Source organism: Podarcis tiliguerta, assembly GCF_965153285.1.
Source record: "Podarcis tiliguerta genome assembly, chromosome: 10".
NCBI classification, from domain to species: Eukaryota; Metazoa; Chordata; class Lepidosauria; order Squamata; family Lacertidae; genus Podarcis; species Podarcis tiliguerta.
The window spans coordinates 44168085-44180896 of NC_139543.1; the positions used below are offsets into that span (position 1 = coordinate 44168085).

A 12812-nucleotide genomic window follows, 5' to 3' on the forward strand; every position below is an offset into this window, starting at 1 on the left:
TTATTATTTATACCCCGCCCATCTAGCTGTGCTTCCCCAGTCACGCTGGGCGGCCTCCAGCCGCTGTCCAGGGTTTCAGATTCCGCTGGTTTCAAGAACTTGAGCCCAGACAAACATGTAGATGGATTGCAGCTTTAAAATACATACAAGCAACACCCTGATCCTATCCTGGTTGTCACCTCCATGTCTTTTCAAGAAGGAAAAGCTGCTGTTTACATACATGTGCACTGTTCCTAAATGACATGTTACCAAGAATGTTATCATGTTAGTAAAGCCTGAAGTTAATTTCTTTAGAGGTCAACTGCTTTCAAAGCACCACTAGAATCAAGAGTTGGAAAGGGACTGCTGAGAATAAGTGACTTCTGAAGCAGAGCCCCAGGGAGAGCTTGTCACAAGTTACACCACAAAAATAAAAGGCCTTGCCTTCTTTGTCTACCCGGAAACCAAATTCATCATACCGGAACTCTGGCTGTTCAACAGATTCTTCTTTCTGGAAAACCGAAGAAAATAATTGCTTTCCATTCTTTGCCACTAGGTGGTACAACACTTTTACACACTGCAGGCATCCAAAATAAAACTGGGAGCACTCTATGCATTTGTGCTGTACTCTTATAGCCTATATAAATAACTTCCACAGTAAATCTAGGAAGAACATGTTGGGAAGATATTTCCATTGGAGATTTTTTGCCTTGCTTCTCCCAACCTTAACCCCTTCTCATTATTTAAAAGGCATCAAAATCCTACAGACTGATGATTTGGTCACTCATTGGCTCAGTCTACATAATATTCTATGTGTACATATACTGTATGCACAGGAAACACTGCTCCCATTATGCTTCTCCATGTGTGCATCCTTAGCAATGCTTGTCACAACTACTTTTCTAGTCTAGACACAATTAATACTTCGAATTCTGTACTGTTTAAACCACTTAAGCACAATATTGTTCCAAATTCTAACATGCTAAGATTAGTACCAAAGCAGTCCCAATTTCTTTTGGATGTAAAGATCTACCACAGAATTCCTGATTCAACCTGGGGATTGCTGTTAATCCATATGACCCCAGAAAGCATTTGTCAGCCTAACCCTGTTGTCTTTGAATGTGAGTTTTGAGCATCACCAAGCAGGTGTACATATAACAGTGCCTATCATGCAAGCAGCTGCCTATTTATTTTATCAGTGTAAGGGTTCCTTACTGGCAGCCTTTATCCCAATGGACTCTATGTTTCACAGCTGATTTTTCATTTTATATGTTGTGCCAGGCACATGCACTTCTAATTAAATTTATAGGCTATTCATGTGTGAAACCTTTGGCAAGGTCTCAAGAGCGTGGCTTCCACTTCCCAGTCTTTTTAAAAGGGTATACACAGCCATCTGAAGTATTTTATACCCTGGCTTCTTTACCCAAATGTAAGACATAATGCAAGATCAGACATAATTTGTGTTTAGGTTACCAGCTAATAAACTATTAGAATCAGGCTCTATATCAGATTTTGCCAGCAGTGCCAATTTACCTGAGAGCTCCATTCATGCTAGAATGAATGCAGCTGCTGAACCAGCAATTCAATGCCACAAATGCCTAGAAGGGTACTTGAAGACACATACAAACATTCATAATGACACTACTGTTTACTATTCAACAATGAAAGAGAAATTAGGTGCAATATTTATTATTTCACTTTGTCTTATAGTAGTACCTGGGCATATTTTGCCAAGATCTCCTGAGGCCAAATGCTGGGTGTGAGAGCAGAGAAGGGCCCACCAGCAGTAGGGGTACAGCTTCCTATATGTAAAAACATTACAAACATACACAACAATGGAACACAAGGGACAGGAAAGTCACACTAACACTTCTGTGATTAACCAATCCTAAAACACTTCACAAGACTCTGTCTCCAGTTTTGTGCTACTAAAGTCCAGAAATCACCATAAGGAAACTGTGGACACATGGAAACATGGAAAAGCAACTAAATTATGCAGGATAGCCCAAGTAACTCAGATATGTATGTAGGATTAAATTCATTTTTCACAAGCATGGGAATAACTATTGTTCTAGAAGGGGTGGGGGGAACAGATGGAAAATTCCTCTGAATATACCATGTGAACCCCAATTCTTCTCAAACCTTTGAAGTGCTAAATTCAAAACACACTTATTTCAGCACAGCTTCTTATTGCCTTCTTTTATTGACAACCAGGAAAGTATTCCTAATGTATTAGTTAGGGGCATTGTAAACCAGTCATGGCCTTGCTAGAGATCTTTACTCAGACCCAGACTTTCTGCAAGCAGAAAAGCTACTCATACTATGGGGCCTTTGTTCCCCTTCCTTTTCCGACCCATCCCAAAAAGCTGCTTGTGAGGGTTAGGGATACCTTCAGAATGGCCCAGGAGGGAGTACAGAACACAGCGGGGGGGGGGGGGGGGGAGAGAAACTGCAAGAATCCAACCACTGACACATTCAAGCTTCTTCCTCATTGTGCATTCCCCCATCTACTGCAATCTCCCATACTCCGTTCCTCCTGAGCAGCTTTGGGGGGCAAAGGGGACTGCAATGGGGAGGAAAAGGTGGGGGAAAATGGCCTTCCACTCAAAAATCCGGATCAAGCCAGTGATTTACATATTCTGTTCTTGTAAATATGGTAGTGTTAACTGAGTTTTCTGTCTGAGAGCTAGAGAAAAGTAAATGAAAAGATGTCTGTGATTCTGTCTGTCCGATCTGATGAGCAGCCTGACTCTCTGAAGTTTCAAAACACTACATGACACATGTAGCTAACTGGAATAAAGTTAACAACACTGGTATGGTTGGCTTGGTCTTTTCTGAAAACTGGAAGGATTTTGATAAAGTATCAAAATTACTAATAATTGATTAAGGGCTTACCTGACATGGTGGCAGTGGAACGTGGGCAATGGTGGCTATTTTACTCTTCAGAAGGTCACTGCCCTGTTACAACATAGATGCAGGCATAATACAGAAAGAATAAAGCAATTAATCTTGGGACCAACAAACTATGCATAACAAGTATAGTTGATTCACTGTTAGCTGCTCTCTAATCAGAGCCAACACTAGTTAAATCAATCCTTACCAAATAAACTTATTTCTATGTTCCAAGAGTAACTCTATGTCAGGAGTCAACACATAAAGGAAGCCATTCAAGTGTAGGAGATGAAGTATTGGACTTCAAATGTCTGCTCAGCTATCTTTACAGAATAATCCTGGGCATGTTCACATCTTGGTTAGTGTAATATATACATGCAGGCCCTACTTATCAAAGGCAATGTGTTCCTGGGAAACCGTTTGTTAGGCGAGAGTTAGCATAACAAGTCCACGATTTACATTATTTCTTTTGGAATTTTTTTTTAAAGCATTTATTAATTTTCCAATAAGAACATCTAATTAAGATATCAAATCAAATAAAAAAAAAAACTAAAATAAAAAAGTCCAATTGTCTTCCAAATTATAATCTTAATTTTTATTTTGAAATATTTCTAATGCAGGATGTGTATGATCTCCTTCCCCCATCTCTCCACAGTTTCTTCCTGAAATGGCTGCAGCCCATCAGCAAAAGCGAGACAGATAAAAACAAACTAATTTATCCAATCTCTCCTGCTCCCATCTCCCTCTGTCCATGGTTTCTGTCTGAAAAGGCTGCCTCCAGACAGCAAAGCACAAACAAGGAAATAAGGAAGCCAAATGTTCGGATATCTGAGTCTGCAGTGCATATAATGAAGTTTGGGCATAATTCTTTATATGCAGATAAGTGATTTTAAGATAGCAAGTGTACAGATAGCAGGGTCTACATGTATATGTTTGTCCTAGCACAGATTATGTCTGATCTTGCATTATGTTTGTCCTAGCACTTAAACTGACACTGGTGTAGTTTTCCAGTATTATGGGGCAGGTCTAAATGTTAAGCTTTAAATTAAAAGTAACAGAAGGAGTATAGCTTCCTATAATTAAAACATGAAGATGGAAGTATCGACAAGCAGGATACGGTAGCATTTAATTTAACGATTCAGCTACACAAGTCTAGCTAAGGGAGTCACCATGACACTGTATGTCCATTTCATAATAATAATAATAATAATAATAATAATAATAATAATAATAATACTATCATCCCGCCCATCTGTCTGGGTCTCCCCAGCCATTCTGGGTGGCTTACAGCACACAAAAAATGTAAAACATTAGACATTAAAAATTCCCTGATACAGAGCTGCCTTCAGATTTTCAACTCCAACCTTTCCAGAGAAATGTTAACACCATTGACTGTCTCTGTAAAAATAATACATGATGTCCCCTACACAAGTTTCCCTTGACAGCTAGTAGTTGGTATATGCCAGGGGTGGAAACCTGTGGCCCTCCATACACTGCTGGACTTCAGCGCCCAACAGCTGCAACCAATGGCTAGGAATTATGGGAGGTGCAGTCCTACATCACCTGGGGGGCCAACGGTTCCCCATTACTGGTGTTTACTATCAAATATAAATACAAACCTGACACAGTAGGCCTCAGAGGTTCACTGCTTGTTGCTTTTCCCAAGCAAAAGCAGACATTGCCGGGACTGAAATGGTTCAGAATCTCCACGTTGGAGGCTACTGCAAGAAAGAAGTCAAACAGACCTTCACAAAGATGAGCGATGACAATTATTTTGTTTCTAAATTTGAAAACCTGTTCAAGTTTCTCGATACTTGAACACACTTTCTCAATACAGTTTTCTCACCTGTCACTTTCACTCTGAGTAGCAGCAAGAAGTGAAAACAACTTTCTTGAGAAGTTGCATTTCCTCACAACTTGAATACAATATCAAAATGTTGCTACACTGGAAGACCTCTTGGTCACTAAGGGATTTGTACGGTGGCCTAGTTACTCTTGGGCTTGATTCCCATTTTTCAGACCAGGAAATCTCAAGGAACTATTCCAAGGCAAGAATGAGAAAAAAAATTCTAGAGCACCCTATATGTTCAAAGAACTACATAAATTATTATAAATAATATGGTAGTCCAAGGCTGCCTAGACTATCATGTTCATAAATCAATTTTGCAGCATTCTACTAATCCCTGTCTCTGCTGCATTTTGGGGCTGCCAGCATGGTTTCTGAGCAGTATCTAGAACATGGAAGAAAACTATCTAAAGTTTTGAGGTGACTGTCGGAAACATCATTTTAAAAGTTTTTTAAAAAACCTGCAGAAAATTAAACCAATGTTGGATGGAAATTTTTGGAATATGGAAGATGGAATATTCATATACAGAGACACTTTTTCACTCCTGTGAAGATCTCTTATCATTATTACTAAAATTTGTTTACTGCCTTTCATCTGAAGATCATAGCATAGAAAATCAAAATGAGAGCGCAAAATACATAATAAAACAAAAACCAAACAACAAATCCATAATCCCCATCCCACACACACATTTAAAAGGCCATGGAATGTTAATCAGCCAACGGCCTGGTTATAGAGAAATGTTTTCGCCTGGCCCATAAAGATATGTAATGAGGGCACCAGGCAAGCTCTAAACAGCTTGGGACACAGATATCTGCAAGAATGCCTTCTTGAAAAATAGCTTGCCCATGTTTCAAGATCAGCAGATGAGTCCTCATGGTGCTCTCTTCTCAGGACAAGGTATGTGGAAAAAGGCATTTGCAGTGGCAGCTCCTTTTATGTTGAGCTCCCTCCCTATCAAGGTGCATTTGGCCTCACCTTTGGCAGATAGTTCAGCTGCACCTTTTTAAGCAGGTGCCTGAAGAGGGGAGGACCTGATTGCTGCTGCTATTAGCAATTGCACTACAGTGATTTGTTATGTGCTTATGTGGATTGTGTTATTTTATGGATTTTATGCATTGCGTTATCAATTTGCCTGTTATAAACTGCCCTGTGACTTTTGCAGAGGATAGTGTATCTAAATAGATACACTACTCAGGTGTCTACTCAGAAGTAAGTCTTACAGAATTCAATGAGGCTTACTCCCAGGTTTGTGGAGTTAGGATTGCAGACTAACAAATCCATTGTCACAGACAAGAGTACTCCATCAGAGTACTCCAACATGGAATGTGAAAGACAATATGTATCAGAGAAAGTCATATTGCCAAGGTCCTTTTCAGACTAAGGTAATAAAGGCAGTTATGTGAGAATTTCTTTCTCCTCTAAAATAATAGGCAGCCATGTCTAATGTGTTGCATGATCACCAGCCCACTCCTCCTACCTATTCCCTCCCACCCCTGCACAGCTCACTAAACTTATTCATAAATAGCTGAATATTAAATAAACTGAACTAGGTGGGCAGGTTTTTCCTGCCTTTGGTTGCTATGGAGCATTCCTTAGCAACTGCTTTCAAGACCTGACAAAGAGGAAGAGATGCAGGCAAACACAGCACTGCTAAAGGAAAGTTGCAAAAGAGGGTGGATGAATCACACCTGGTGACCAGAAAGGGGCCATAAATTGGGATGCAAGGAAGGAGGAGATTAAGTTATGGGAACCAAGCCAGACATCTAGGGTTTATAGAATAAAGGTGTCAGTCTTATACTAAACTCCTTTCTCAAGCAGAGCTGTTCTATTAAGCTTCTACCTGTAAAAAAAATATTGATGGTTTTCATAAGTCTATTAAACATTTAGTGCTGCTTTTCAGAGCTGAAAAAACAAGGGAACAATATTAATGCTACCTCAACGCTCTACAAAGATAAATATCAGGTCACTCCATTAAAAATCCTTCACATGGCTGGACATTAATGTCAACAGGTGATATCCAATGTTAGTGATAATCACTCAGTTTAGGTCTACATAAATATGACTTAGTTGGTTATTTATTACCCAATGTGTTCCTACTTATTTAAGCACCATCACATACCTAAATGCACTTCTGCAATGACATTTTATTCAGGTGAACAAGCGCCCAGAGCAACTCATAATTAGTCTGCACTACTGCTATAAACATATTATTTAACCAAGAGGTAAACCCAAGGTAAACCAACGTTGTTTATTAAACAAAGAATAACAAGTGGCATCACAAGAGCTCCAGCAAGGACTCTGCCTACAGAAACTGCCGACAAGGCCCTGTCACGTGATGAGTACCTTTCAATCAAGAGAACTTCGAGACACATTTTAAGCAAAGAGTACCAAATATTAAGTTCTTTCATTCTTGCTACACTTTCAGAATGCAGGAGGGGAGATCTTAGAAGGCAACAAAATTAGCGCTGCATACTAGCAGAATTCTTATATATTTGGTGACAAAGTAATACAATATATTGGAAATATCTTCCAGGAGTTATCAAGGAATGTATAAGATATGTTTTGGAGTTTACTATAGAGGTTATTTTGCTGAAGAATTGAAGAAATTTTATTTTTTTAAAAGAGCAATGCTTGACAATTTATTAGCAGAATCCAAAATTCTTGCAAACATTTGTAAATGTGACCAAAAAATGTTAGTGAAAGAATGGCCAAGACAAACATATAAAACGCATTAGTAATAGAGCAATAAATACAGAAATAAAGTCACAACTGATTTGCCTGATGCCAGGGGTACCAGAACACGAACAATGTTTGTGAAAGCAAAAACTATTGATGTTATAAAGCTGGTGGTTGTTTAGATTTTGTAGCCATTTTATGTAATTTTCCAGTTAGTTTATTAGATGATTTAAGGATAGTAAGTTTTTTTAAAAAAAGATATATGAAATATTTCCTTAAAAATACCTCATATAGATCTTAAAAAGGTATTAAAATATAGACATGAGAGGGAAGCAACTGATTCACTATAGATTAACATTTTAATAGCCCTCAGTCTTAGGTGTTTCCTAGAGTGAGCTAGGCCCATGCAAGCAATAAAAGCTGTTCAACATGACACGTGGAATTTGTAAAAACTCAAGCTACGTAGCATGGTGAAAAAGGAAAGGTTATGTCAACTGAAGGAAGTGTTAAGGCCACTCCTTATACCTATTCTTATCCCATCTGTCATGAATGTCTACTTCTCTATTGTTTAGTAGAAGCTAAGAAGAGCTCCTCCCCATTCAGAAATCAAATATTAACTTGAAGAATTAATGCCAATTCTAGGTAAAGCATACACACCTGCAACAGGGCAGTAACAGATAAGAGAGGTAAGGGTAGGATCAGGAGAACATCTGTTGTGGTTTGATTTGTTAAATGAATATTTTTTCCTGAGGGTTTATTAAAGCAACATGCTAGTTACAGTGCATAAGGGGTTTTGTATGCAGTTTTAAAGGGACACAACCAATGTGGATTGCTGAACATGTTTTCATATTTAACTCTACAGAATCCCACATGTAACATGTCCCCAAGTGAGAAATGCTGAAAGTCAAACATCCCAAACTCCTGCAAAGAGACTTTTGGCACCTTCAATGACTCACGGATGTTCAGTCCCAAACATTACATTACATTTTTGCCTTGTTACCTGGACAATAATATATTGCCTCACACATCACTACAATAGACTGTTGCAAAGCAAAACAGGATAATTAAACAGAAAGTTGTAATTCTGTAATCAAAAGAAACTACAGCAATTGCTGAAAATCAACTACCCTTGGTATTTTGGAAATACCAAAAATACACCACTTCAGAAGAACTTTCTCATATAAACTCAGACGTTTGTGTCCCTCAGACTCCAATGCGTTTTCTTACTTAAGGACCTTTATAAAAGCCTTTGTTTATTCTAATTCTAGGAACCCCTGAAAGTGACCCTTATCCAAGGCACAGAGTTGAGCCCAATGCTGTGCATTTACAAGTGGAACAAGCTTCACTTGTGCCAAGAGACACCTCCCCTTCCTCCCATTGCCCCTGCAGTCCACTATGAGTTCCAAATCTGCTTAAGAGCATCCCCTAACCCTCCAGAGCAGTTTAGTGCAGGGGGCGCAGTGGAGAAAAGAGGACGGGCAAGTTGCATTGTGAGAGTGCACAACACTAGATTCTATCGTAAGCAGCTCTTAAGGCAAGGAATACATCAATACAGAACACTCCCATGCATGGTTACTCAAAAATAAATCCTATTAGGTTCTATGAGCTTAGTCCCAAATCGAACCAGGTCTACTCAGAAGTAAGTACAATTGAATTTAGTAGGGCATACTCCCATTTAAGTGGGATTAGGACTGCAGCCTAGCTGCATGTTAGCATAGCAAGTCTACATTTACTTGGAAGTAAGTCACAAAGAATAAAGAACAGCTGTTATGATACAGTTAATTTAACAGCAAGTCCAGCTGAACTCACTAGGACTTATTACTGGATAAACAGGCATAGGGTCCGTCTGTTAGAACTGAAAGATCACATGATTTGGTCACTTGCAAGCAATCAGCTACTTCAAAGGAGAAAACAGATCACATTACAGGACTGAGAACTAGAAAAGTTGAAAGAAAGGGAAACAAAAAATGAACAGGGAACATGCAAGGAAACAAACAAACAAATCTAATCATGAATGCTTTGAGGGGGGAAAATGAGTCAGAAAACTGCAGTGTGGTCCTGTGAGTCATCAAAGCACAACAATTAATCTTTCAATGAAATATTGAAAAATACTGGTATCACTCCAGATGAAGGAGCATGCCCTTTTTATAAAATGAAACTGGAATCTACAACAGCACCTGGCATTAGTTTAGGTAATCAGTGTAACTTGAGATAATGAAACTCAGATGAAGCAACAGCTTCTGAGATTCAATATCCTTGATCTGGATTTTTTTTCTTCCAGTAGACTGATTAGAATTCATAATGTGGGTACAATTCTGGCAAGTTCTAAACCTCAAGCTACATACTAGTAATAGGATTAGTGATATCTCAGATTGTCATTATAGTGAATGGAGGGCACAAAAAGGGAGGAAAGCCTAGGCAAGCAAAGTAGTTACGTACAAACAGGAATTTGGTTGGGAGAGGGGCAGACAAAACAAAACCTGCCTCACAGCACAAGTACACACTGATCCGCATATGCATTTGGGACAGCCCTGTGCACAGAACAGTGCTAAAGGAATAGAAGATTTTGCTTCATGGACTGTTGTATTAATTGAAACCTTGTTTCTCCATACACCCTTCTAGAAAAATTGGGTAGGATATAAACATGTTAGAAGAGGAAAGTATTAATAGATGGACACAAAAGCATCAGAAACAGGGGGGAGATAATTAGAGGAAAGAGAAAAGCACTGCACAGGATGTTCTATGTCAAGCGACACCTGACAGTGCCATCAAGTGGGAAATGTGTGAATGCAATAGAATTATTATAGATTACACCTGCCCTTGTTACAACAGCAGATATTTCCCTTATGAAATGCTATAAATCCATTTCTGTTTAAAAGTATCCCATACAAAATATCACTCTAGTCTCCTCTACATAATATTCTCAATAATACAAACTAGTTAGCACACACTTATTTAAAATAGCAGGGCAAAAGTGAAGCATGTATAATACACTGATAACATAAGTCAATAGTAGGAAAATTGGGTTACCTATTTATAGCTGGTCATACATTTAACTGTCTCCCCCCACCCCCTTACCTATGGATTGCTCTGTTGATCTGCAGAGGGGGAATCCAAAATCCATTGTAGTTTAATAACATTATTCGGAGTTTAATTAGATTAGAAAGTCCTAGCTGAAAAACACATTCTAATCTAATTAAACATGCATAACCCTTCCTGACCCTCCATCTTACAAACTGCAGATTTGGGGGCTTTTAAAATCATGTCTTTCCCACCCCCCTCACACCGTTTTCCTTGTCCACTTTGGGTAAAAGCTAGCCTGAAGAACACTTTTTCTGGAGGATGCAAAAGCTTGCTGGCTACTTTGTGAATTTTAGCTGGCCATCACAAAGGCATGACAAGACATGTGAGCCTCATCAATAAAGGATAAACTAGTCCAGACCTTGGTGGCCACCTTCTTAGCCTGTTGAGTTTTGGAAGAGGAAGAAGCAGATACAACGCTGACACCCTCTCTGTCGGCTTCCATTTAGACCAGATGATCTGCTATCAGGCATAACAGGTTTGCTTCATCGAAATAAGTGTCTCTCCTACTTACAGTGGCAGCGTTTCCCCGACGGCCAGCTCGAGAACAAGACCTTAATTTCGCAGGGGGCGAGGAAAGGCGAAAGGTGCGGGGATTCCTAACCGCCTCCCCAAACCAGATCTACGTCATGTGACCCGTCAGCGCCCTCCCCACCTGGTTTATGGCCACCTCTCTTCCACCTGCCTTCACCTGGGCGTGGGGAGGGGCAATTCTTTTAAGGCTCCGGCCCTCAGTCGGCCACCCACATGGGGGGGGGGAGCCTGACCCTCAGCCACTCCGTCCATCCACACACGCAAACAGGACGCCTGTTCTCGGGGGTCCCCGCCTGCTGCTTCTTCCTCCTCCTCTCTCCACACAAACCCCCTTGCCTGCTCCCCTCTTGTCTCCACCCACCAGCAACCCGTCCCTCTTGCCTGCGCGCCCGCCCGCCCATCCATACGGACTCCCGGCGCTCACCTTCGTCCACGGCTTCAGCCTTCCCCCACTTCTTCCCCGCATCTAGTTCCCGTCAGCGCCTACCGAGCCCACGACGCATGCGCAGCAACCAAAGCCCCACCACGACCGTGACGCCAACGCCGCAGAGCATCACGGGAACTGTAGTCGCTAGAATCTTCGACTCTAAGCATCGGTATTCAAAGGGGACGAAGGCTGCTGCTGCTGCTGCCTGCAATCCTGGCCCTGGCCCCACTTGCCTGGGAGCAACTCCTTGGATTTAGCAGGATTTAGTTCAGAGAAGAGGCGGTTAGGATTGCAGCCGATTTTATTGTTTTAAAAACGGGACTACTTGTCAGCGGGGTAAAAGTGACGACTGCCCTTAAAGAACTATGGAAAAATCCAGGATTTCAGCGTTTAAACTGTGACTGTGCAGCTCACTCTGTCCGGTGCCCTCCACCCAAAGGGAGAAAATATATAATCAAGAATGGCGTTCATTTTGTTTTCCAATTCTGTCCTTATTTTGTCCGAAATTAATATGATAAAATAATACAGCAGCTATTGCTTCTCCCTGGATTTCCTAAATTATAAGCCTGCTCCATTGCACCCCAAAGCAGGGCTTTTGTGTGCGGCTGCCCATCTTGTTGAAACAGCATCCCTAAGAGACATGCCTGCTACTTTTCGTTTTCTGAAACAACGGAAGACACCCTTGTTTGGACAAGCTTTCCCAGCTGGGTTAATTTTTCTTTAGGTTGATATTTGTATTGTTATTGAACCTATTTTAGTTGTTTTATTTTATGGTTGTAAAATGCACACGTATGAAAGGCGTTTCAAAAATAAATAGCAACAACAGTGTTAAACTTTTTATTATGATTAAAAAAAGACTGGGCTGAAAATGCAAATCCCTATATTGCAAGTGGATTGCAATGTGATCTACTATTGTTTATCCTCATGCTGCAAATTGGGGCAGCTCAGCAACTGAGGCGTAGCACACCCTGTTATGCAGCATGCTCTTAAAATAGCAAGTTGGAGGTGGAACTAAGGCTGACCTGCTGATTTACAACAGCCCTGCAATGTAGCCACGCCCTGTATAGTCCAAGATTGCATACTAGTGTTTCCCACAACTTTAGTTCTCGTGTCATGTGATGGGATCTGAAGATGAGGGGATCTCTTTACAATGCAGGAATCTAGTCTGCCTGCCAATTGCTGGGGCTCATGAGCAGGAAAGAGGACTATTGTGCTCATGTCCTGCTTGTGGGCTTCCCAGGGGCAACTACTCAGCCAGTGAGGGAAGCATGACGCTGTTCCAAAGAAGTCTTTAGTCTGAACCAGCAGGGCTCTCTTTATGTTCTTAAATCTGGTTAAACCGAGCCCTCGGCCCCACCTCCTTCCAAGCCCAA

General features: G+C 40.6%; 1 protein-coding gene across 3 annotated transcripts in view; it reads right to left on the reverse strand.

The window, feature by feature from the left end:
• SGSM3 (small G protein signaling modulator 3) overlaps nucleotides 1-11545 on the reverse strand; it is a 27274-nt gene extending 15729 nt beyond the window's left edge. For 2 of the 3 annotated variants that reach the window (XM_083400438.1, XM_083400437.1), the window contains exons 1-5: nucleotides 11437-11545; nucleotides 4491-4592; nucleotides 2875-2937; nucleotides 1696-1781; nucleotides 424-490 (exon numbers count right to left, since the gene is read on the reverse strand). In XM_083400438.1, coding sequence (XP_083256564.1) covers nucleotides 424-490; nucleotides 1696-1781; nucleotides 2875-2881 — 160 coding nt within the window. In that variant the 5' untranslated portion in view covers nucleotides 2882-2937; nucleotides 4491-4592; nucleotides 11437-11545. The remainder of the gene's footprint in view (nucleotides 1-423; nucleotides 491-1695; nucleotides 1782-2874; nucleotides 2938-4490; nucleotides 4593-11436) is intronic. The other variant, XM_083400439.1, reaches the window with a different exon arrangement.
• Between the last annotated feature and the right edge of the window lie 1267 nt (nucleotides 11546-12812).